Source organism: Sorex araneus, chromosome 5 (genome assembly GCF_027595985.1).
Source record: "Sorex araneus isolate mSorAra2 chromosome 5, mSorAra2.pri, whole genome shotgun sequence".
Classification (NCBI taxonomy): domain Eukaryota; kingdom Metazoa; phylum Chordata; class Mammalia; order Eulipotyphla; family Soricidae; genus Sorex; species Sorex araneus.
The window spans coordinates 121,905,992-121,931,690 of record NC_073306.1 but is presented as its reverse complement, the minus strand read 5'-3'; the positions used below and the strand labels follow the sequence as shown (position 1 = coordinate 121,931,690).

Below are 25,699 nucleotides of genomic sequence, written 5' to 3'. Positions count from 1 at the left end.
AAACACTAACAAGTCTTACAATGGAGACGTGACTGGTGCCCGCTCAAGCAAATCAATGAGCACCGAGATGACAGTGACAGTGACAGTGATGTGTTTTCACCTTTTATTTTTATTCTTTCTGATGCTCAAAGGCTCCCAGTGCTTAGCCAGCAGGAGTCACTTGGATTCCATGTTTAATCCATGTTGGATTTCATGTTATATTCTTGTTGGATCTCATGTTCTTTTGAGATGATCCAGGTATCTTCAGGAACCGTCACGAGCTTCCTTACTTTTGATGTCACAGTCTAGACTCATCCAGGCTATATCCTGCCCAGAACTGGAGAGAGCCTTTTCTCCAAGGACAGCTGGTTCTTTTCCGTGGGAAATGGTTTTGAGAAACAATATGTGGGCACTAGCTGCTTCTTGATCCTGAGTTAGTAATTATTTCTAGGTCTTATTTCAGCTAAGGAAGTAATATTTCGGGGAGAAAATACAACATGTGCTCAAAGTGTTATTTGCTATTCAGATTTAGGATTACAGAACTTTAATTTGATTTTGGAACTTGTAGCTCAGGCTGAAAATCTTGATTCCTGACATTTTAGCATAATTATTTGCACACATGTGCTTTTATACCATCAAAAGAACTTTATCAGTACTACCATCGACAACACTATTACCGAAAACTGTCATATTTCTTTAAAGTTCCTTTTTGGACTATATCCCACTGAAAATGTACATTCAACTACTGCTTTTTATCTTGCCATTAAAAGAAATCACTTACGAGTCACTAAGTTTAAGTCACCTAATTAAGACTTAAAATAGATCTTCTCAGTGTCGGGACTTGATAATTAGGCTCATTACTTCACTTTGCTTTTACCCTTTAAGGATTGTGATTTTATTTTCTCGTTTGTTCTCTAGTTGTATGTAACACGTGCCTGGCTCCTAGTATGCCCACTGTGTATTGTGAATCAAAAACCATCATCACGGGGGGATGAAGCAATAGCACAGCGGGTAGGGCATTTGCCTTGCACACAGCCAACCTGAGTTCAATTCCTAGTATCCCATATGGTCCCCCGAGCCCTGCCAGGAGCAATTCCTGAGTGCAGAGCCAGGAGTAACTCCTGAGCATCACTGGGTGTGACCCAAAAAGAAAAATAAAACCATCATCACGGGAGAAAGAAGCAAGAGACTGTAAGACTCTCCTGGCTAATAGAGCAATGTTCAAATACTCGCACCTACCTTTCAAAAAGGCCCAATGAAATGCTATTCCTCGGGTGACATACAATTAAACAAGGCAATCATTTTTAAAGGATTAAAACACAGTAGCCCGGGATCGTGTTCAAAGGGCTGGAACCCATGCCGGGGTTCAACCCATGGCACCATGTGGCTGCCAGACCACTAATGGTGACCCCTGAGTACCCCTGGAAGTGGCACCATGTTCCCTAAACACTGATTGGAAGCCCCTTTCAAAACAAGATTAATATATTTTAAACAAAAATGTTTTGCGTTTTGGCCATGCCTGGCCGTGCCTTAGCAGACCGTGTGGCACCCAGGACCAAACCCAGGCCTCCTGCATGCATGATACGTGCTCAGCCAGAGTTATTGCCCCAGCCCCAAACAATAGTCATTTAAAATTTAAAATTTTTAACAAGACTGAAAAACCAGGGCTTGAGCAATAGCACAGCGGGTAGGGCGTTTGCCTTGCACACGGCCGACCCAGGTTCAATTCCCAGCATCCCATAGGGTCCCCCAAGCACCGCCAGGAGTAATTCCTGAGTGCATGAGCCAAGAGTAACCCCTGAGCATCGCCGGGTGTGACCCAAAAAGCCAAAAAAAAAAAAAAAAACCTGAAAAACCGAAATTGAAAATTTTAAATGCTGCTTTGGACCAAACCCCCGCTTCCCAACCCACGCGCTTCCCAACCCACACCTCTGCCTTTCTCGTCATCAGTCAATCGGGCACTGCTCGGGGCTTGTTTAAACTTGCTCCTTCTCCAGGGCTGGAGGGAGAGCAGAGCGGGGAGGGTGTTTGCCTTGCACACGGCCAACAATGGGTCCAGTCTTCAGTATCCCATACGGGCCCCCTAGCACAACCAGGAGCAATTCCTGAGTGCAGAGCCAGGAGTAAGCCAGGAGTAAGCCAGGAGTACCACTGGGCGGTGCTTGGAGGACTATATGGGATGCCGGGGATCGAACCTGGGTCCGGCTGCGTGCAAGGGTGTGATCCCCAAATAAATAGATTTGTTCCTGCTTCCAGAGCCCCCAATTCAAAAAAGATCACCTTTGTCACTTTTGTCAGCTTTTGTGCTGGCATCGCCCATGTTCTCCAGAAACAGCCACCAGATGGCGCCAAAGGTTCCAGTGTCCCTGTTCCCATTTGGGCACACACAGGGGCCCATTGACCGGCTAGGGCTGGCATCTCCCCATCAATCTCAATCTTACAAGCACTCACTTATGACTGACCCAAACTACGACAAACACACAAATGGGCAATCAAGAGAAAGGGGGAGACCATCCCTTGGGGCCATTCAAGTGTTTGTGAGGACATTTGTATCATTTGGGTGCTCGCATGGCTAACGGGATAAACTGACAAAAGGTTGACAGACTTGCTGTCACCAAAAGAATTGAGTTTGGGGGCTAAAGCGATAGCACAGCGGGTAGGGGCGGCCGACCCGGGTTCGATTCCCAGCATCCCATATGGTCCCCTGAGCACCGCCAGGAGTAATTCCTGAGTGCAGAGCCAGGGGTAACCTCTGAGCATCGCTGGGTGTGGCCCTAAATACACACACATACACACACACACACACACACACACACACAAATTGAGTTTAGGTTTTTGTAAAAGTGTCCGGGGTGTTGCTGGGCCAGTGGGAAGCCCGACAGCTTTCACTGTTGGTGAAACCAAGTGCAGAAAGGTCTCCTGCAGGCTGGGGTCAGAGCCCAGCCCCAGGCAAAGCCCAGCAGCTTCTAGACGTTTCAGCTGGGGACTACCCATCAACCTCAACCCACCAGCCCCCGGGAGTTGGTGGCAAGGCTGAAGGAAGCTACGGCTGGCTTCTAGCCAGGGATCTGTACATTTCTCAGCCAACAAGTGAATCTTGCTTGCTGTCTCGTTTTAAAGTTGAGGGGTGGCGACTGGCAGATTCTTCTCCCCTCCCTGAAGTAACCTCAGAGTCTAACAGTTTGTCTTTGTTGGCGTGACTATTTTTTTTTTTTTTTTGCTTTTTGGGTCACACCCAGCAATGCTCAGGGGTTATTCCTGGCTTTGCACTCAGGAATTACTCCTGGCGGTGCTTGGAGGACCATATGGGATGCCGGGGATCGAACCTGGGTCCGGCTGCGTGCAAGGCAAATGCCCTACCCGCTGTGCTATTGCTCCGGCCCCTGGCGTGACTACTTTTACTTATGTTGCTATTAAACACGGGCCCGGCTTCTGCAGGAATCTTTTCAACATCCACGGATTCTTCACGTGTTGTATGTGTGCTCTATCCAATCTTGTAACTGTGTTATACTCACCACATACAAATATGGACAGGGCCTGGAGCAATCTTACAGCAGGTAAGGCTTTTGCCTCGCATGCGGCCTACCGGAGTTCAATCCCCGGCACCCCATATGGTTCCCCAAGCCTTGCCAGGAGTGGTCCCTGAGCACAGAACCAGGAGTAAGCCCTGAGCATCACCAGGTGTGGCCACAAATAATAATAATAATATAGATAGGGCCAGAGATAGGAGAGCAGGTAAAGCACTGGCCTTGGAGCAGTCAACCCAGGTCTGATCCAGGCACCCCATAACCCAGCTACATTTGAGCCCTGCCGGGGTCACCCCCGAGCACAGAGCCAGGAGTAAGCCTTGAGCATACTCACAGGTGTGTGGCCCAAAGTCCATCCTCCCAAAGAAAATAACTTAGATCTCTTTTTATTTTATATGTTCCTTTTTTTTTTCTGCTTTTTGGGTCACACCTGGCGATGCACAGGGGTTACTCCTGGCTCATGAACTCAGGAATTATTCCTGGCGGTGTTCAGGGGACCATATGGGATGCTGGGAATCCAACCCGGGTCAGTCACGTGCAAGGCAAACGCCCTACCCACTATGCTATCGCTCCAGCCCCTTATATGTTCTTTAAAGTCTAAGGAACCTTGGACGTGTCTTTAAAGGCCCACAGAGGAGCTGGAGTGATAATACAGCAGGTAGGGCGTTTGCCTTGCATGCAGCTGACCCAGGTTCCATCAATCCCCGGCATCCTATGTGGTCCCCCCAAACACCACCAGGAGTGATTCCTGAGTGCAGAGCCAGGAGTTAAGCCCTGAGCATCACTGGATGTGACCCAAAAAGCCAAAAATAAAAACATAAAGGCTCACAGAATGTTGCGAAGCTGACTCACCCAGCACCGCCTTTGGGCGGCAGTTCTCCGACAAGCCCCTGCGGTGTGTCTCAGGCTGTCTGCTCGGACTACATCCTGTTATGGCCCTGTATGGTAAATTAGACTTAAAAAAAAATACTGCATTTCATAAAATGTTCAAGTGTATTTTTTGAGGAGTTGTACAAAGCAGTAATGATTTTTCTGTTCTCAATCATTATTTCCTTATTTATTTTGGGATATTTACCCTTTTAATAATAAAAGGGTTATTATTAAATAATAAGGTTGTTCCCTTGCTATTTTGTCTTATTTGTGCTTTCTCTATTCTTTCCGGTGTTTAAATTTTGTAAGCCCACTTCTTCAGAAAGGCCTGAAAGCAGAGCCAACAAACTCACGGGAAAGGAAAAAAACAAAACTACGGAAAAGGGCCGGAGCTAGCATACAGCAGGTAGGGCGCTCCCGCTGCGTGCAGCTGACCCAGGCCTGACCCCTGATGGCCCAAACCCCACCCCCAAGGAGCACCAACAGGATTGATTCCTGAGTGCAGAGCCAGGAGAAAGTCCTGAGCATCCTGAGCATCGCTGGGTGTGGCTAAAAAGAAAAATGAAAAGGAAAAAAACAAAACAAGGCCTCGGGCGGCCGAAAGGCTGCCAGCACAAAGGATGAGCAAAAGCGGGGCCTCGGGCCCGTCCCTCTGGCTCTCACAGGCTGGTTCTGCCCAGCTGGACCCCCTCTGCGCCCTCTGACCCGGGAGACTCAGGCGGGGTGGCCCCTGCAGGCGCTGGCCTTCCAAGTCCCGGCACTAGACCGCCCCCTGCTGGGCATTCACAGTCTTTAGAATACATGAACAGAGACAACAGAAATTATAAAGGACCTTTTATTTATTTACATTTTTTTTAATTATAAGAAAACCCAGGCCTTACAGGAGCTAAGCCCTGACTGACCTGTACCTGCCGCCCGCCTTGCAGGAGGCACAGGCCCCAGCTCCCCGGCAGTCCCAACAGGGACCCCCGAAGGCCAGCTGAGCTTCTTCCCTGCAGATGCCCCCAGGTGAGCCCAATCCTTCCTTTGGCAGGTGGCTCCCGGCGCCCCCAGCCGCTCTCCCCAGGAGAGACCCGTCTCGCCGTCCAGCAGCTGGGCGAGGGGCGCCTCTGCCACGGTCACTGTCCTGTCCTCTGGCTGGCGGCCCTGGGCACCCGCTAGCCCTGCTCGCCAGCGCTGCCGCCCCCGGGCCCCGAGCCCTTCCCGGCCGCCTGGGCCTCGGAGGCGCGGGCGGCCTGCCTGGGCAGGCGGATAGGCACGTGGACGTTGGAGGCGCAGTGCTCCTTCAGGAACTCGCCGCCCTTCTCCTCGTACTCCTGCCTGCTGAGCCACACGGCCTCGTCCTCCAGGTGGTCCAGGGCCCAGTCCCGAGCCCCGTACCAGGCGTCCAGCACGGGGTTAGCGGCCAGGTGAACCTGCAGGGTGAGAGACGAGGGCTGTGACCGGGGGCGCCAGGCCGGTTTCCGCCTCGACGACTGCCTTGTTCTGTTCAGTCTGAGGGCCCACCACGTGCTCACGGATCAACAGGGCTCAGGTGACCGGGTGGGGTGCAGGGATGGAACCCAGGTCGGCCGTGTACAAGGCCAGTGCCAGCCCCCCGGACTGCCGCGCTGTCCTCCCTACAATTCTCTCTTCATTGCTGATTTTGAGTTTTGAGCCACAGTGCTGGGGATTCATCCAAGGTCAGCCGCGTGCAAGGCAAGTGCCTGACCCCTGGACTATTGCTCAAGCTCCCCTCCCCCCAACACACACACACAGATACACAAACACACACAGACACACACAGACACACACACACACACGTTTTGGGCTAGGAAACACTGGACCTAAGCTCAGGGGCCACATCCATGGTTCTCAGAGCCATATGGGGTGCCAGGGTCCAGTTCCTACACTTGACCCTCAGTGCAGGGCCCGCTGCACCCTCACACCTGGGCGCAGGGGTCCCAGAAACCCCCAGAGCAGAGCACCCCAGACTTCGCCCACAGAAAACAGGCTTTTCGGCTACTCTGCCAACACAAGCTCGGCCATGTGACGTCGTGCGGGCAGCGGGGAAGGTGCGTAGGAGCCGCAGTGCTCTTGGGGTGCAGTGCCGGTGGGCCCTCTGCCCAAGAGCAACAGGGCCGGCCCAGTCAGCCAGCCAGGAGCGTCCCCCGGCTGCTGCTGGGGTGACCTGGCGCTCGGGGGAAATGTGCAGACGCAGACTCCTCATTCTCTGGAGTCCTGGCCTGCCCACCACCACCCCTCACCCCGCTTACCCCGCCCCTCCACCCCCACAGGATCTCCAGGGTGTGTGTGTGTGTGTGTGTGTGTGTGTGTGTGTGCGCAGGGGTGCGGGAGGAGGTATCAGAACTGTCTGAAGTAGAGGACATGCAACAGTGTGCCAAGGGGCAGGGCTGGGGGAGGAGGACTCGGGGACACACGAGCCCAGCTGCCCGGCTGAGGCGACAGAGGCCAGGGCCTTGGAGAAGAGAATGAGGAGAATGTTGGTGTGAGCGCGTGAGGCGCCCGGCTCAGGAAGAGCCGCTCCCCGATTATCTTCACCCACCCAAGGATCCTTCATCCCATAAGATGTGGGGACAGGACCACGCCAGTCTGCAGGCGCGGGAAGGCTGAGCACCGCTGGCTACTACTGTGCTTACGCCGGCTGGGGGTGGCAGGCGTGCAAGGCAAGTGCCGGGGGGCAGGTGAGAGAAGGCTGGAACCGAGGAGTATGCATTCCAGCCAGAAACAGAAGCGCGCTCGGGAAAAGCACCCGCTGGTCTACAAACACCGTCACGATAACTTGGGGGGGGGGGGGAATTACAGGTTATAAAAGCCAAACCACTGGAAAATATTTTTTGGGGGGATGACTATCCTAGAAGCACAAGGAACAACATGAGTGTGTGTCTACAATGGCACCCAGAGGCCTCACCCCCCCCCCCCACACGCAAGCCTCATCACCGAGGCTTGCGGAAACCACCTGACCCTTTAGTAAAGTCTCATGCATCTGATGCTATTTTTAGAATTTTTTTTTTTTTGGCTTCTCGGGTCACACCCAGCGGTGCACAGGGGTTACTCCTGGCTCATGCACTCAGGAATTACTCCTGGCGGTGCTCAGGGGACCATATGGGATGCTGGGAATTGAACCCAGGTCGGCCGCATGCAAGGCAAATGCCCTCCCCGCTGTGCTATCGCTCTAGCCCCTGACGCTATCTTTAAAGGAGCGTGTCAGCCCTTTGGACCCTGCTGCGGAGCGAGCATGATGGAAGAGCCCAAGGAAGCGCTCTTGGACTCCAAACAGCCCACTGAACTAATTCCGGCATGGGACCAGAGACCCCACGGTGCGCTGAAACAGTGGGAGCCGGGCATCCCCCAATTCTTTTAACCTCTCTCTCTCTCCACACCTCCCCCCTGAGCACAGCGCAGGATCCGCGGTTTTCCTGAGCGCAAAATGGAGACGCCGAGCCTCTCTCTAGGCTTCTCCATCTTATGAGCACCATAAAAGGGTAAAAGTTTGTAGTGATGTTATTTCTGGTTGTACTTTCCCTGGACTTTATACAGAAACCCAAAACCTAATGTCATCTTAGCATCAGCAATATGTAATATGTCCCTTTTTAATGGGTCGGACTTTTGTGGGAGATCCTAACAAGAATAGTAAGTCTGTTGCTGAAATATTGAAGGCAATCAAAGTGGTAGCCATCTCTCTAGACTGAACTAAGCTATATCCCCACGCCGGCTGAGAAGAAATATCCTTCTTTCTCGGGAAGAAACGCGGCGTGGTGTCAAACATAGTGTGATGTCCATTAAGCAAACAGACCTGGTGGCGTGGGAACGGGATATAAGGGGAAAAATTATGTACATGGAACAGTGGGACGCTGGTGGAATCTCGAGCCGGAGCCGATACCAGCGCAAGCCCTTCGGTTCCAGAAACTGCTTGCAGAAACTCTACTAGTCTATCAACTAAGCCAGAGCCCCACGCCTGCTGATGACGGGAAATAACCATCCTTTTCGGTTTTTTTTTCCCTTGTCAGGCAGCGTGGCGATTACCAAACAGGCGTGAACTCGGTGGCGCGGGGCAAGGGGGAAAAAGAAAAGTTATGTAACAAACAGCGGGACTTAATATCTCTATATTCTTAGCAGTGGAGAACTATCAAATGCCTCCTTGGCAATAGGACTGCTTTCCTTTTTTGGGGGAAACCCCAACAATGGTAGTGAGTTGTGTGTTGAAACATGGAATGTAATCGAGATAAGGCATAAACGAAGTGGAACTTATCATGTACAAGGGTGGGGACTGGGGAGGTGGGAGGGGGTGGCTGGTATACTGGGGGGGTTGGTGATGGGAGATGGGCACTGGTGAAGGGAAGGGTGTTTGAGAACTGTATAACCGACATAATCCTGAGAACTATGTAACCCTCCACATGGTGATTCAATAAAATTATTTAAAAAAAATAAATAAATAAAGGAGCGTGTCAGTGCTGTGTGACGTCGGGCCCCTCGGGGTTCGTGTCTGAGCCCTGCTGCCCAGCCCAGGCCCACACCCCAGGGGAGGGAAGCACGGCATGCCACAGCGACGGAGGAATGGAGGGAGCAGGAACCAAGGGCACCGGCGACCCCAAGTGTGAGAAGACACTGGCCCACCAACCCCGTCACGAAAGCAGTGCTTCAGTAGCACAGACAGCAGGAATCCAGGTCCTGAGGCAGGAAATGCCCACGCGTGTCAGGAACCTGGGAGGAAGAACTCTGCTTTCGGGGAAGCTGGAGTGAGGGGAACTGCCGGCCTAGGGCGCAGCTGCTGTTCTCTCCGAACGCGACTCCACTCGCCTTCGTGCAGCGAGCTGACGCCACCGTGTGTATGAAACACGACTTCCGGAGCGACAGGACGGCTGGGCGCTTGCCTTCCATGTGACCAACCCAGGCCTGATGCCCGGCATCCCATGGGCCCCCTGAGCCCCACCAGGAGTGGTCCCGAGTGCAGAGCCAGAGTAAGTCCTGAGCACCACCAGGTCTGACCAAACAACAAAGCAGCAGCCCCAACTTTCATTCTTCTTGAAGCGTTAAATAAAGGGAGATGGGGGCCAGAGCGATAGCACAGTGGGTAGGGCGTTTGCCTTGCACACGGTCAACCCGGGTTCGATCCCCGGCATCCCATATGGTCCCCCAAGCACCGTCAGGAGTAATTCCTGAGTGCAAAGCCAGGAGTAACCCCTGAGCATCGCTGGGTGTGACCCAAAAAGCAAAAAAAAAAAAAAAAAAAAAAGGGAGATGTTTCAGAAGGCTGAGCCCATGCTCTGCCCTCAGAGGCCTGGGTTTGGTCCCCAGCATTACACCCCCAAACACATCAGAAGTGGCTCTTGCGGGCTGGAGTGACAGCACAGCGGGTAGGGCATTTGCCTTGCATGCGGCCGACCCGGGCTCGATTCCCAGCATCCCATATGGTCCCCTGGGCACGGCCAGGAATAATTCCTAAGTGCAGAGCCAGGAGCAAACCTTGTGCATCACCAGGTGTGACCCAAAAACAAAACAAAACAAAAAGTGGCTCTTGAATACTGTCACATGTGGCCCAGAAATCATTTGGGGAAAAAAAAATCAAATATAGATTCAAAAGATGAAATATATAGAAGGAAAGTCACAGAAACTTTAGTAACAGATACCGCTGGAGGATGAAATGACCAGGTGATTAAAATTCAATGGCTATATTTCCAAAACACAGTTACCCACGTAACCCGAAAAGTACCTGAAAAGAAGACTGAAACGGTCTCATCTCCAAAAGCTCCTTCTCGATTCGAACTTTCATCCCGGGGTACATCATGTTTCCCCCCGTGAGAAACACATTCTGGACCAGCAAATCCTGAACGTCCTTCGGGTACCTGGGCAAGAAATGACCTTCTGGGGGCGCGGCTCCAGCGTGGAGGTGGGGAGACACAGGGAGGGTGGACACGGGGCTTGGCACAAAACCAGAAGCCCCTGCTCGGGCTGTCGTGTTCCTAACTCCCGCCTCTCAGCCACAGGGCTGATGGGGTGGCACAAGTCACGTCTAAGCTGGGTGTATGCCCCATGTCCCTTTCCCCATGGGGCCAAGGCCCACAGGACGCGCAGGGCTGGTGTGTCCTTGACCTCCCCAGAACGCAAACCAAAAATTAAAAACGCGAAACCCCTTCCGTCTGTGCCCTTCCTGACACCACATCTACCAAGACCTCAATCCAACTGGCCGACTCATTTCTTTGGCCTGATTCACTGTGTCTCGCATGTTTTTAAAAACAGACTTCACAGGGAATGGATTTACGATATTTTTTTTATGAAGCTGGACAAATTACATAGCGCAGTAACCCAAGATACAAGACATTTCCATCACCCTGAAAATGTTCTGCCTCCCTTTTGAGTGTTTGGCCTGTTTCTCCCACTATGCACTTCATTTTTGCTGTTTTAAAGTAACAGCAAACAAATAAAGTAAAATAAAATGACAGCCAGCTTGCATGCAGGCCTAGTCACTTCCCACTCGCTGTTGAGGCCACAGCTCAGAGCCCCTCAGACAACACCCCTGCCACAGCTGCTCACCCTCAATCGTGCTGTGTCCACTGTCGCCGCCAGTGGTGCGGGGGCTTGAACCCAGGGTCCCCACGGCAAAGCCTGCGCCCCAGCCCTGCCAGCATCATCCCGACCGCCCTCCGGCCCATCTTAGCCCGCGGCAGGCAGTGCTACAGATCCTGTTCTCTGAGTGTCCAGCAGCGGTTATGAAAACACCAAGTGTAGGAAAACGTCACAGCCAGCGATGCTCAGGGGTAAGTTTCTCCTGGCTCTGCACTCAGGGATCACTTCCTGGTGGGACCCGGGATACCATATGGGATGCTGGGGAAGGAACCCAGGCTGGCCACAGGCAAGGCAGATGCCCTTGGCGCTGTCCTATCGCTCCAGTCCCCACAGTCACGAACTCTTAAAGCTCCGTGACCCAAATGAGCAGGCCTAGCTCCAGACAAGAACTACCAAGCCATGGGCCAGGAAGATGGTTCAAAAGGTGGGTGCACACCACCTGCACTGTGCAGGAGGCCCAGGACTGAATCCCCAGCACCACGTGGTCACCTGAGTACTGCTCTGCATCGCCCCTGAGAAGCTGGGAGCAGCCCCCAAGAGTCAGTGGGTGTGGCCCCAAACACGCCCTCCCCCAAAAAGAGGGGGTGGGGAGAATGACAGAGCCGTCTCTGGGAGGCTCTCTGGGAGGGCGGGCAAGGAGGATTTCCCAGGATGACCTCAAGTGCACCTTCCCAGAAGCCGCCCCAGGGAGCGCCGGGCGGGAGGCAGCGGGGCCCACCTGTCCAGGATGTACTGCAGCGTCTCGGCGATGCCCGCCTGCTCCTCCCCCAGGAGCGAGGGCTGGAAGAGGATTTCCGGAGCCCGGATCCGCTCCGTCCCGACGAACAGCTGGTGGTACGCTGCCAAGTTAAACACGGGCTTTACGAACCCAAGGTGCAGAAGAGATTTTTAGGCCGTCAAGGACAGACTCCCCAGCTGCCAGTTTTCTCAGACCGCCTTATTCACTGCGGCAGCGCTGGGCCCTTTGTCCACATCACAATGACCCTCTCCCGCCGTGTCCTGAACCGGGCATTCAATTCACAGCCTCTTTTCAGCCTCTGAATGAGCAAATGACAGACCGGCCTCTCGAAATGGTCTCTGACGTACAGAAACGCAATCCGTGGCAGGCCTGGTCCTGCAAGACTCCGGCCCATGCAGCAGCGAGCGGGCACCCCCCTCCCCCACACCCTGCTATCGAGATCTTTCTCCCAGGGAGGTTCGGATAGCAGTGATGAAGAATCAGTCTCGAGGCTGAGGCTCAATGGTCATCCTCAAATCCTCACCTGCGTCACCTCTACAGCCCGGGGACCGGCCCTAGACCTCCCCAGGCGGGTGGCACCCCGGGGATTCCTAGATCCTGGTGCGGGGACCCCAACCAATCATGGGGAGATCATCCCCGACACCCGGGGCCTTCAGCGCTGGCTCTTGCCCTTCTAGAAAATACAACTGGCATCCTCTTAGAAAGTGCCTTCCTGGGGCGCCAACGAGCCCCGCTCGACCACTATGTCCAGTCTCAAGCCCAGCACTGGGCGCCCAGCACCGACCTGGACAGTGGCGACTGGCTTTTCCACTTCCGGCGTTTCCTCGGAGAACAGGGGCTCGAAGTCATTGATGCTTTCCACGTCCTCCAGGGACGGCTCCAGCTGTTCCAGCTCGGGCGTCTGCGAATGGAAGACGGGGGCAGAATGGGACGAAGTAAGTGGAGCCCCGAAGAGGCCGGCTGGGGAGTTCTCGGTCGCGAAAAGCAGCGACTTGCTCAGGGCCCTGACCCGGGAAACAGAGTGATGACGGACACTCCACGGGGCTCCCCCAGGGAGGAAGGACCTGCCCGAACTCGGGACCTAGAGGCTCATCAGTGAGCAGGGCACTGGGCTCTGATGCTGTCCTATCAGGGCCCGCCTTTGTCCCGGGGCCCTCTGACGAGGCCAACAGAAGACTTGGGTGGGGAACACCCGCCCCCTAAGGCCAACTGATGTCCCAGGTACAGCCCCGGCTTGAGGGAGACACTCGTGCTTCCTTCCCACCCAACGCCCGGCTGCCTGCGCTGTCCCTGGCCTGCAAAGGACGAGATGACTAACAGCTCCCCGCACTGGGCCTACACAGCACAGCCCCCCACGCTCCACTCCCAGGGACGAGGGGACACCTGGTGTCCTCCTGAGAGCCCCAGAGGCCTTGTGAAGTGAATCCGATCTTTTGTGGTGTCCCGGGGTCTGTACACGCCACGTCCGCGCTCTACCCGAGCTACATCCAGGCCCAAGCCAAGCTCTGACTCATTCCCGTGTGCCCACGCTAACGCCCACTGCCGGTCCTGCTGGGCGTGGTGACCAGCAGCCCCCCAGGACAGAAGAGTCCTCCTGGGGACCCGGAACAGCAATGAGGACGGGAGGCACCAGGCCCCAGGCAGGGGCTGGGGACACCTCTGAATTCTGACCTGATCTGAGAGGTCCTTGAGGGACCGGAGCAATGATACAGCAGACAGGGCACTTGCCTGCATGTGGCCGACCCAGGCTCGATCCCCGGAACCGTAGAGTTCCCCGAGCACTGCAGGAGTGACTCCTGAGTGCAGAGCCAGAAGGAACCCCTGAGCATCGTGAGAGAGGGCCCAAACAAACAAAAGCTCACTGAAAATGGTCGAAAGTTCATCTTACTCCTCCCAACCACCGTGATCCAGGGAACAAGCTCATTATTCCGACAGGAGGAGAGAATCCTGCCAGGGCCTCCGCAAGCGCCGTGTGGCGTTCGGGAACACAGATACGACTGTTCTTTTGGAACCAAACAGGACGACAGCTTGCCGGAGCACATCAGAGATGCAGCCTGGCGCTGGGGAAGTCCTGAGCAGCAGGCAAGCCAGCAGAAGTCAGAGCTGAACTGGGCGGGCTAGGCACGGAATGTTCTACCTTCGGCCACTGGGTCTCCTGAGGCCAAAGGGCTCTGAGCTCCCGCCCGCACAGGACACGCCTGAGCGACGCCGCACGAGCTCCCTCCGGTTTGAAGGCCTCGCTGTGGGGCCGGAGCCATAGTACCGTGGTAGGGCACCTGCCTCCCCCCATATGGTCAACCCAAGTTTGATCCCCGGCATCCCACATGGTCCCCCGAACACTGTCAGGAGTAATTCCTAAGAGAAGGGCCGGAAGTGACCCATGAGCATCGCTGGGTGGGGCTGGAAAACCAAAACAAATAAATAGTTCATTGTGAGGCTGGAGAAATAAGACAGCAGACAGGAGATACAGGAGATAGAAACAGCAGAACTAAGGCAGCAGGCATCTTGCGTGTGGCTGACGCCCTGGCATCATAGACTACAGCCGGCCAGGCCCATCAGCCCCTCCGCGTGATCCCTGAGCACAGAGCCAGGAGTAAGCCCGGAGCACCACCTGTCTGGTCCCAAACCAGAATAAATAATATTCACGGGGGTGGCTGGGAGAGAATGTGGAGAATGTGCAGGAAGGAGCTCAGGCTCTGGTCTGCAACCAGCTCAGCCCACCCTGGCCTACTCCCCAGAGCACTGTCAGAACTGGGAGCACAGAACTTGGAGCACAGAACTAGGAAAAACTGCTGGGAGAGAGGGGAGGGGAGGAAAGAGAGGGGAGAGAGCGAGCGAGGAGAAGAGAGGAGAGAGAGAAGAGAGAGAGGGAGGGAGAGAGAGAAGAGAGGAGATAGGATAGAAACAAAAGAGAGAGAAAGAGAGAGAGAGAGGGAGAGGGGGGAGAGAGAGAGAGAGAGAGAGAGAGAGAGAGAGAGAGAGAGAGAGAGAGAGAGAGAGAGAGAGAGAGAGAGAGGTCACCAGGAACACCGACAACGCCTGGCCCTCCACAGCCAGTCGGGGAGTCTGCAGAAAAGCAGGGGAAGCCAGGCAGGGTGGGGAGGGGCAGGACCCTCCACCCCCAACCTGTGTGGAGCCATGAACAGCTCCAAGGTCGCTGGTGAGCCACACATGTGCCCGGTGAGTGCCGTGGGCTAATTCTAAAAGCACAGGCTGGGGGTGCAGAGATAACATACAGGCTAAGGCTCTTGCTCGGCATGCAGCCAACTGACCCCCCAGTTTGACCCCAGGTGCCTCAGACAGTTCCCCTGGCACCACCAGGAATGACCCCCAAGCAGGGGTCACTGAACCAGGTGCAGGCGCCAAGCACAGCCCCTTGTGGACAGAAATTCCAAACCAAGAGTGCAGGCTTTAAACGGACTCACTTACTTGGCGGGGGGAGCACCACCTGCCAGCGCTTGGGGCCTACTCAGAGTCAGTGCCTGGGGGGCACTGCACTCTCAGGGGCGTGTGGGGACCACGAGGCACTGAGGATCACAGCAGGGGCTCCCGCCGGAAACGTCTCCCTGCGCCCTACTGAACCCAGTCTCACACCTGCAAGGCCAACGCTCTCCACTGACACATTCCCAGCTCTGTGTGTCAGAATTCAAAGAACATCAAGAGCAAAAGCAAACTCCTGACACGCTACCCTGGCTCCACTTAGCTGGCTACGGGGGTGCCACCCACCAACGGACAAATCCGTCCCTTCCCGTAAAGCTGAGGGACTCAGGACAAACAGCACACTCACAAACGCTCGCTCCCTGTTCTGAAGAATCAAGAGCAGAACAGGGATGGGGGGAGGGGGTGGGGCTGGCCCGCAGTCACCTCTGGCTTGCTGTCCACCACGTCCACCTCCAGGGCCGCCTCGGCGTGCAGGGCCTTCTGCTTGGCCTGCTCCACGGCCAGGCTGAGCTTCTGGATGTAGGACTGCAGCTCGGCTGGGGAGTCCATGTTCAGCTCCACCAGGGCCTTGTGGAACTGATCCATCTGGCCGTCCTCCAGCAGCTCCTGCGACACAGCCCCGGGGGTCAGCTCAGCCGGGGGCCCGGGAGGGCGTCCCACACTCCAGCCCACCCCCCCTCCCACAGTGGCACCAACCAGCCCGCCCCCCCCCCTGCCCCGACTCGGAGACCTAGGGGCGAGCCATCAGCACGTCCCACTGCCCCCAGGTGTGTGTGTGGGGGGGAGGTGAGGTGGCTGCAAGACTCCACTTCTCGGCCAGGGCGGCAGACCCAAGGCTGCACCAAGCCACACCCCCACGACTTCTGCTCTTCCCGAGCCATCCCGGGCACGCAGGGCCGAGCAGCGCCGCACTGCCTGCCTGCCTGGCCCAGTACGACCGGGAGCGGCCCCCCAAGGTGGCCCCGAGGTTTGCCGAGCGTCACTCAGGACGTCCCCCACAATCAAGTTCTGAAGACAGAGCTGGGAGACGGTTCAGAAGCAGGGGTGGCACGTGCGCGGGAGGCTGGGTTCAGGCCTGGCACTGCCCTCCTGAGCACCAGCAAGAGCGACCCCGAGCAGTGCCCCCGACACCCTAGAGAAGGGCAGGAAGGCAGGGGCACCAGGGGGACGGCAGAGGGGAAGGTGCTTGCCCTGCCTGTGGCTGACCCTGGTTCAGATCTCTGGCACTGCATATGGTCCCGCCACGCACTGCCAGGGCTCGGAGAGCCAGAGCAGGCGCTGAGCATGGCTGGTAGGGCCCCAACCCTCCTCCGAGCATCCCCCTCCCCTGCAAAAAATAAAAAAGGAAAGTGGAAGTCAAAAAGATAAAGGAGACTAGAGAGATAGTACAGTAGGCAGGGTGCTTGATTTGCACACGGTCAACCTGGGTTCAATCCCTGACATCCTATGTGTCCCCTGAAGCCGACCAGGAGTGACCCTTGTGCTTCGCTGGGTGTGACCCAAAAGCCAAAATGCAAAGGCACTGTTCCGGCAAAATTAAGCTAATGGAGCCAGAGTACACAGCCCTTAAGGAAGGTCTGGGGGCCATAGCACAGTGGGTAGAGCATTTGTCTTGCATGCAGCAGACCCTGGTTCAACCCCCGGCATCCCATATGGTCCCCGAGCACAGCCAGGAGCAATTCCTGAGTGCAGAGCCAGGAGCAACCCCTGGGTATGGCCCAAGTAAAGGAAGGCTTGATGTTCCTTGGCCTTCCGTGCTGAGCTGCTGCGTGCCGTTCGGCCGTGACATCTGCGAGAGGACGCACGCGGCCGAGGGACACTCCGGGGGCCAAGGGCGCTGACCTGCACGTAGAGCAGCCGCTCCAGGCGCTCCTGGTCCAGCTGCAGCTTCTCCTCCCGCCGGCGGGCGTTGAGCTCCTGCAGCCGCCGCAGCTGCTGCTGCCGCCGCTCCTGCCTCTCCTCCGAGCTCAGCGTGCTGCCCAGGAGCTTGCTGGAGAACGGGAGCTGCATCTTGTGGACGTTGTTCTCGTAATAATCGGGGCACCGCCACTTCTGCAGCTCTTCCCGAAAGGATTTGGAAAGTCACGAAACGAAAACAGGATGAACAGAGACACAAGAAGGCTGACACCGGGATTTCAGAGCTGGGTGAGGAGGAGAAGGGGCCTGCCCGCCCGCGCCTTCCCTCTCCCAGAGGCAACGACTCGAGGGACTGGCCGGAGAGATGGCGCAGGGGTGAAGCAAACACCTTGCGATTCCCCAGCATCACATGTGACACCCGGAACCCCATAGGGAGAGACCCGAAGCACAGAGCCAGGAGTAAGCCAGGAGTAAAGAAGTGCGGGGTGTAAGAAAGCCCCCCAAAATAAATAAACCAAAAAAATTTCTGTCTGATGATTGAAAGTGAGTCCTGACACTGACTGCCTGGCAAGAGAAACACCTGGTTTTTGGGACACACCAACAGCACTCAGGAGCTACTCTCACTTCGGTGCTCGGGAAGGGCATTTCCCGGGGTGCAGGGGATGCAGGCCTCCGGTGCAGGGGACGCAGGCCTCCGGTGCAGAGCCTGTGCTCCAGCCTCTGAGCATCCTCCAGCCCAGGGTGGTGCGTGGGGGTCTCTGTGCTTAAGGAAGGCTGATTTCCAGGAGGTGCTAAGTGATTCTTCCTTTGTGGGAAAGGGGGTGGGAGGTAATGTTTGGGAACCCCTAAAGCGACCACTGAAAACACGGCTGAGAAAGAGTAAAAACACAGCCTAGAGGGCCCGGGAGGCGGTGTGGGGGCAGGGCACCCCAGGCACTCCCAGCCTTCGAGCACTGACAGAGCGGCCCTGGTGGCCCAGAGCACCTCAGGGCCGAGCAACATCAGCTCCTCAGCCTTGCACTGGACCACGAACAGTGCAGCGTCAGGAGTACTAGCAGGTGGGCTGAGTGTTACCAGGAGCAACCCCCAAGACTCCTGAGCACTGTGGGATGAGCGTCCATAAAAACAAAAACACACCAAACACTACGACGGGGCGCATACCTGGCCGTGCTCAGGACTTGGTCCTGGCTCTGTGCTCAGGATCACTCCCGGCGATGCTCAGGGCCCACACTGAGCTACCAGGTCAGCCACCAAGCGCCTGACCTGCTGTCCTGTCGCTCCAGTCCTGGGCGCCACTTCACAACCGCAAGAGGAGGCCAGGCTATTCCATTACACAGACTTCCATCAAAAAAATTTTGGAGAGTGTTCAAATAACCCAAAAAGGGCTGCAAACGGTAAAGGAACCACCAAGAAGAGGAACAAAGATAAGAGTAGACTAGGTCCGATCATTCTTTCAAACACATGAATAATTAAATTAATGCTCAACGATCTTAACATACTAATTAAAAGACGAAGCCTGGGAGACTGAATTAAGAAACACATTGTGAACGTAACGGCACAGGAGGGCCAGCGGGATGGCAAGAGGCCACACGACACCAACCGTCACAGAGCTGGAGCGGCTGGGCCGTGTCCAAGCCAACTTCAAAGGCAAGAAAGTCACACGGGACAAAAAGAGACACTATACCACGGCAAGAGGTCAGCTTGTGAAGACCCAAGAATTCGAAATATGCACTGAATAAAGGGGCCTCAGACACTCGCAAGCAAACACTGGTAGAACAGAAAAGCAGAGCAGAAAATCCACAAATCTGTCTCAAGATCGAAAGAGCCCAAAAATGTGCAGACGCAGGAGAGCCAAAATGCAGCAGCAGCAGCGCACGGCAGGGCAGGGGAGGGGTCGCCAGAGCCCACACAGCCTCCACGCCAGGGAGAAACCTTCACCAGGTTAGAAAAGGACAGTTTTTGACCACACATTCAGAAAATGACAGAAAGATAAAAGCAAAACTCTCCGCCCCTACCTCTACTCCCATAAAATGTCTAAATGAAACAAAATAATTAATTATCGGGGCTGGAGCAATAGCACAGCAGGTAGGGCGTTTGCCTTGCACGCGGCTGACCCGGGTTCGATTCCCGGCATCCCATATGGTCCCCTGAGCGCCGCCAGGGGTAATTCCTGAGTGCAGAGCCAGGAGTAACTCCTGTGCATCGCCAGGTGTGACCCAAAAAGAAAAAAATAATAATTAATTATCAAAATAGAGAAGGGAGGGGAGCACCAAGTAAAATGTGATTGGAAATCCCGAGCGGGGAGGGAGATGCACGCTGAACGTAGACTAGGGACTGAACATGATGGCCACTCAATACGCCTATTGCAAACCACAACACCCAAAAGAAGAGAGAACAAATTGGAATGCTCTGCCACAGAGGCGTAGCAGGGTGAGGGGGATGGGATAAGGGGGTGGGAGGGATACTGGGTTCATAAGTGGCGGAGAATGGACACTGGTGGAGGGATGGACTCTTGAACGTTGCATGAGGGTAAAACAAGCACGAAAATGTGTGAATCTGTAACTGTACCCTCACTGTGACTCACCAATTTAAAAATAAATAAATTATAAAAAAATTATCAAAAAAAAAAAAAAGAACAAAGTGGGGAGCACTGGAGTGGTAGCACAGCAAGTACAGTGTCTGCCTCGCACGTGGCCAACCCGGGTTCGATCACCCGCACCCAGTATGGTACCCCAGCACTGCCAAGGAGTGATCCCTGAGCACTGCCGGGTCTGGCCCTAAAACAAAAGAAAAAAGAACAATAGAGTAGGGGCTGGAGCGAGACAGCAGTGCAGGAGGGTGTCTGCCTCACGCATGGCCGACCCTGGTTTGATGCCCAGCACCCAATATGGTCCCCTGGGCTCCGCCAGGAGTGATTCCCGAGTGCAGCGCCAGGGCCAGAGCCAGGAGTAAGTCCTGAGCGCCACCAGGCTGTCCCAAACATGAAACAAAAAGGCTGAGCTCAGAGTCAGGAGCACCCCCCGGTGTGGCCCAGGACACAACAGTGCTCCTCAGAGTGAGTGGAAGGCGGCACCAGGAGCGGGGGGCACCACGGAACCCTCAGACGCAACTAGGCGGCACTTTCTCCCTGATGCTCCCCGGCAGCAGTCTTCTGGGGGAAGCGCTGCAAATCGTTTTTCCTGCAAAGGGGTGGCAGGCTGCACGGGGTCAGGCCCCGCTCGTGTGCGACCCCAGCGCTCTTACCTTCGACATAGTCCTCGGCGATGTAGCTGTGCTCGTGCAGGATCTCCTCCATGCGGCTGAGCGTGATGGCGGCCAGGTGGCCGGGGTACTTGAGCTGCAGGAGGCGCTGCAGGTAGCCCGCCGCCTGGCTCCCCCCAAGATTGATGCGCTTGCAGTTTTTCGCATCTAACCTACAGCCAAGGAAGGGAAGGCGGCATGAGGTGCTTGCCAATCCAGAAAGGACCGGGGACTAGAGAGAACACCATGGGGGGCGGGGGGGCAGTATTACTCGCTTTGTTTTGGTTTCAGGCCACACCCAGGGGTCCACAGGGCCGACTCCTGGCTCTGTGCTCAGGGATCACTCCTGGCAGGGTGCAGGGGACCTTATGCAGTGTTGGGTCAGCGACACACAAGTCACTGATGGGCCCAGACAAGGACCAAGGTAGGAGAGTGAGCAATCAACAGAACAGGTGAGGGGATAGAAAACCCTCAGGGACTTCAAATCTCCTGAGTCTAACCTCTTACCCAGGGCAGGAATTCTGAGCCCTCGCCCATAGCATAACCCTCGAACTTCAGGTCAGGGGTGGGAGGGCAGGAGGTCCAATAGGACAAACAATCCTCTGAGTGAGACCCTGACCCCTCAGGCTGTGGTCCTGGGACCGAACACCCTAAAATCAGCCAGGGACAACGTGTCACATGCCATTCCTCTGCATTCTTCTGTTGGGCGGTGGGTGCAAGAACCTGCCTCCCAGGTCATTCAAATCTCAGTTGTGTTTTTTTTTTTTTGCTTTTTGGGTCACACCCGGCGATGCTCAGGGGTCACTCCTGGCTCTGCACTCAGGAATTACTCCTGGCGGTGCTCGGGGGACCATCTGGGATGCTGGGAATCGAACCCGGGTCGGCTGCGTGCAAGGCAAGGCAAGCGCCCTACCCACTGTGCTACCGCTCCAGCCCCTCAGCCGTGCTTTCTGAGCCCCTTCCCTACATGCTTCTGATGGAGCGGACATACTGAGTAAACCCGCGCGTGTTGGCTGACGGGATGCAGGGAAGAGGAGTCCCAAGCTCTTAAGGTGCCGAAGAGGAAGGTGCTGAAGAGGAAGGTGCTCCAGGTGGAAATGTCTGTGCGCTACCTCAACCCACCAGCAGATGGCGCGGAGAGCAGGCTACTTGAGGACCCGTGCATTCTCAGCTTTTGGGTAAAACAATTTTCTCTCAATAGGAAAATAACAGGATACTATTTAACTTATGCCTATTCTGATTAACTTCCACAGAGCACTCCATATAGCAAAAGGCCTGGCAAAGTCTAAGAACTATTTATTCCATGTATGTTTTTATCGGGGGATTAAAAAAAAAATGTAGAAATTGGGCGGGAGAAACAGTATTGTGAATACAATGAATAAGGCATTTGTCTAGCATGGAGCCGACACCCATAGGCTCTTCGGCACCATATATGGTCCCCTGAGCATGGGGCCGAGAGTACGACCTGAGTACAGCTAGGTGTGCCCCAACCTCCCACACCCCCTAAAGCCTTATAGAAATTCCCATTATAGGTTGCACTGCATTCAACAGCACTGATTTATCTATCAGATTTCTTTACATTTTGTCAAGTTTCATCACCTACATTATTTATCTCATTTCATCCTCAAGATAACCATGATGAGAAATCCATTCTTCCCAACTTTCCACGATAGGACAGTGAGGAGGTTAGTCCCTAATCCTCAGCAAGGCTGCAAACCCACACATTTGCTCCCAGAGCCAGGGTTATCTTCCTACTCACATGCCCTTTTCCTTCCGCAGCAAGAGACCCTCCCAGGAGCACTACGCTGGTGCTGGCGCCACGTCTAAGGACCAGACAACAAAAGCCTCACCACCGGGGCTGGAGTGATAGCACAGCAGGTAGGGCGTTTGCCTTGCACGCGGCCGTCCCGGGTTCGATTCCCAGCATCCCATATGGTCCCCTGAGCACCGCCAGGGGTAATTCCTGAGTGCAGAGCCAGGAGTGACCCCTGTGCATTGCCGGGTGTGACCCAAAAAGCAAAAAAAAAAAAGCCTCACCACGAAAGAAGAGATTTTACACCTCACAGAAACCACCCTCGCATCTCAGAAACATTAATAAATATGTACTGCGTGTAGCCACTGGACTGGAAAAAGATGTCTGAGTAACAGTGACCAGAGAGTTCTTAAATAAAAATGTACGGGGCCGTGGCTGTCGCTGTAGCTCAGCGGGAGAGCACTTGATTGGCATGAGTGAGACCCTGGGTTCAATCCTGGGCACTGCAATTGTGACAATACCACCAACGTTTAAATTAGAAGACTCCAGAACAAAGAGGGCCTAAATTAAGTCTCTTCTGATAAGTTATTCCAAACCATGCTGGCTAAGTTTTGTTTGCTAAGTGCCTAACCAGAGTCTGACAGGGCCTGGGTTAGCCAACTCGCCATAGATCAGAATCATGAAATTCTCAAATGCTCTAGGTCATCTGCCCCAACCCCTTCAGGGAGGTGACGAAGGATAGGAGGTGAGTGACATGCCCACGGCACACAGTGAGGAGGGGCAGAGTAATGCCCTTTCCCGCACAGGAGAGGGTTCGGGGATGCTTCTCACAGCAGCACTCACTCACCTCCCCTCTAAGATGGGTAAGATATGTGTGCACTGGTATCCTGAGGAGATGATGAGCCCACTGGAAGTCAGATTCTTCGGCTTATTGTGGTAGAAGCTGAAGAGGCTGTCGATTCCGTAGGCAACCTTGGGGATCCCGTAGCACTCAAAGAGAAGCTCCGACATCATTTGTCGTGAATACAGCGGGTTGCACACGGCTTCCGTCAAGACGATGGGGTGATCCACACAGCCCTACTTTGGCAGAAGTGACCGAACCGATGAGTGAGAAAGGAACAACCTTTTTAAAGCGGGGGGCTCTGGGGCTGGAGCGGTAGCACAGCGAGCAGGGTGATTGCCTTGCAGGCAGCCGACCTGGGTTCGATTCCCAGCATCCCATATGGTCCCCAGAGTACCGCCAGGAGTAATTCCTGAATGCATGAGCCAGGAATAACCCCTGTGCATCACTGGGTGTGACCCAAAAAGCAAATATAAATAAATAAATAAAGTGAGGTGCTCTGGGAGTGGGGAGCCAAAATTCTCATTTCTGATCGGGAAGCCATTTCCAAGAACAGGAAAGTACAGGCACGCAGCTCGGGGAGTTGGATCAAAAGGCTGGAGCATACACAAGCTCTGCAGGAGGGAATCCCTCAAAAATAAAGGTCACTTTTTTGATTGTTTTACCCAGTTGGGCCTTACAGAAGGCAAACGCCCCAACCACTATATTATCACTACAGCCCCAGTGAGGTCCCTTTAAGGGAAGTCAAGCACCAAGCTGAAGGCAACTCATGATGGCTCTATTTTCAGAGTATCATTAAAATCCTTTTTTTTTTTTTTTTGTTTTTTGGGTCACACCCGGCGATGCACAGGGGTTACTCCTGGCTCTGCACTCAAGAATTACCCCTGGTGGTGCTCAGGGGACCATATGGGATGCAGGGAATCGAACCCGGGTCGGCCCACGTGCAAGGCAAACGCCCTACCCGATGTGCTATCGCTCCAGCCCAAAATCCAACTATTTCTTACCACACCCCTGACACCTTCATCTAAGTCACTTGCTAGGATTATTGTAACAGCCTCTGAACTGGTCTCCCTGTTTCAACTCATGACAGTTTCCTCTTCTTATGGCAGAGTGGTCCTTTTGGAACCTAAGCCATGACTGTCCTCTGCTCACACCCACCCGGGGCTCCCCATTTCCCTTAGCATAGACGCCTCTGGGGTTCGTGATTTACCCCTCATGGCCTCTGACCTCCTCTGTCTCTGTCCCCTTCTATTCTTTCCTCCTCTGCTGCCCAGCGTTTAGGATCAGGGCACAGGCCAGCTTCAGGGCCCTCTCGCTAGCTGTTCCCTCTGTCTGGAATCTTAATCCTTCGGTTATTCACGTTTGTTGCCTTGAGCATCTCCTTCAGTGTCTTGCTCAAACATCACCTTTCCAAGCGTCCTACTCTGTGCCTCTTATTGGAAACACAACGCTTGGGCTGGAAAGAGCATAGCAGGTTGGGCGCTTGCCTTGCACACAGCCAACCCCGGTTCAATACCAGACACCCCCATACGGTTCCCCGAGCTGCCCCAGGAATGATCCCTGAGTAGATGTCAGGGGAAGCCCTGACCACTGCCGGGTGTGACTACCCACCCAAAACAAAGTCAAAAAATACGAAGCTCCCCTTTCCCCTTTGTCTAGCTTGCCACAAAATCTGCCACCTTAGGCTGGGGAGATGGCTCAAAGCGTTGGAGCATGTGCTGCGCACGGGGAAAGTCTGGGTTTCCTACCCGGCACCGCCTGCTGTCCAGACGCTGCTACCCTGCCATGCCAGACTTACAGCCTGTCTTTTTCACACGAGACTGTCGTTTGGTGTTAGCTTCCTAAGAAGTTATGCTTACCAACCCATTCCAAACTCCTGGGGGGAAATTTAAAAAAAACCCACACAGCCGAAGCTCTCGCCGCCTGTGCATGAGCGAATCTATGTACAAACGAGCACACAGGCCCAAACGCAGGCTTCGTGCGAAAGGCCGCGCTTTCCTGCTTTCCCCAGGTGCCGAGCGCAGCACGTCCGGGAGCCTCATTCCCACCCTGGGAACGAGACGGCCGGCTCGCCGGGCGGGGAGCCCCGTCTGCGCCCGGGCAAGCCCTCCCGCCCGCCCCGCAGCCCGGCGCACCTGCGACGAGACGCCCAGGTGCTGGAAGCTGTAGTCGAGCAGCAGCTCCTGCAGCTCCAGGTTGACGGGCACGTTGCGGTCGAAGGGCGAGCGCAGCATCCAGCGCAGCGGCTCCAGGCTGCCCAGCGCGTTGCCCACCTGCGGGCCCGCCCCGCCCCGGGCCCCGCCCCGCCCGCGGGCGCACACGGCGCGGAACTGCAGGCGCGGCTCGGGGCCCGGGTCGGGCCCGGGGCACGCCCAGCCCGCGCGGGCCTGGAACGACCCGTTGTCCAGTATCAGGGGCACCGGCAGCGGCCCCTGTGCCACCGGGCCGGCCTCCAGTACCGGATCCGGCACCGCACGGGCGTCACGGAACGGGAACACGTTAGTCGCCGGTCCCGCAGCGCTGGCCGCCGCCATGTTGAAACGGCGAGAAGCCCCGCCCCGGGGGTGACGAAAGCCTCCAAGTCCCCGCCCCTAGACACACCGCCTTGCCTGCTGATTCGCTGGATCGCTGGGCCCCGCCCCTCCCAGGGGAGGCATCCTGGCGCGGCTTGGCCACGCCCCTTATTTTGTCTGGCAACTCCCCTTCGCTCGAGCCGGGAAGGGGCGCCTGTCAGCCCCGTCCCCAGGACGTCGCGCCGTCCCGGCTGGGCGGAGCCTGTAAGCTCCGCCCCCAGTGCGTAACGCTGTCCTGACTGGGCGCTGAGGAGGCGGGGCCGCCCCTTTCTCCTAGCCACGCCCTACTCACCTTCATTCGCCCTTGGCTCT

The 25,699-nt window shown here is 55.4% G+C and overlaps 1 protein-coding gene across 2 annotated transcripts; it reads right to left on the bottom strand.

The window, feature by feature from the left end:
* Positions 1 to 5,197: 5,197 nt before the first annotated feature.
* On the bottom strand, positions 5,198 to 25,385 carry ACTR5 (actin related protein 5). Of its 2 annotated transcripts, none has more exons than XM_004612630.2 (9): positions 24,950 to 25,381; positions 22,821 to 23,050; positions 20,224 to 20,393; positions 16,966 to 17,183; positions 15,547 to 15,729; positions 12,467 to 12,583; positions 11,662 to 11,801; positions 10,090 to 10,222; positions 5,198 to 5,791 (listed from the first exon to the last, which is right to left on the bottom strand). In XM_004612630.2, the coding sequence occupies exons 1-9, from the start codon at positions 25,346 to 25,348 to the stop codon at positions 5,534 to 5,536; spliced, it is 1,848 nt and encodes a 615-aa protein (XP_004612687.2). In that variant the 5' UTR covers positions 25,349 to 25,381; the 3' UTR covers positions 5,198 to 5,533. The 2 variants fall into 2 exon arrangements, 1 of the variants encoding a protein (XP_004612687.2); XR_008630283.1 differs by having other exon boundaries at positions 5,656 to 5,791; positions 11,662 to 11,782; positions 24,950 to 25,385.
* Between the last annotated feature and the right edge of the window lie 314 nt (positions 25,386 to 25,699).

Bases quoted from the DNA above. Each gene is read 5' to 3' on its own strand.
- ACTR5 (XM_004612630.2), bottom strand. From the start codon at position 25,348: ATGGCGGCGGCCAGCGCTGCGGGACCGGCGACTAACGTGTTCCCGTTC. The intron at 12,584-15,546 runs GTGACTGCGGGC...TTCCATTCGCAG, and splicing joins TGGTGGACAGCAAGCCAGAG to ACGCCCGAGCTGGAACAGCT. The intron at 5,792-10,089 runs GTACTTTTCGGG...CTCACCCTGCAG, and splicing joins CGTTTCAGTCTTCTTTTCAG to GTTCACCTGGCCGCTAACCC.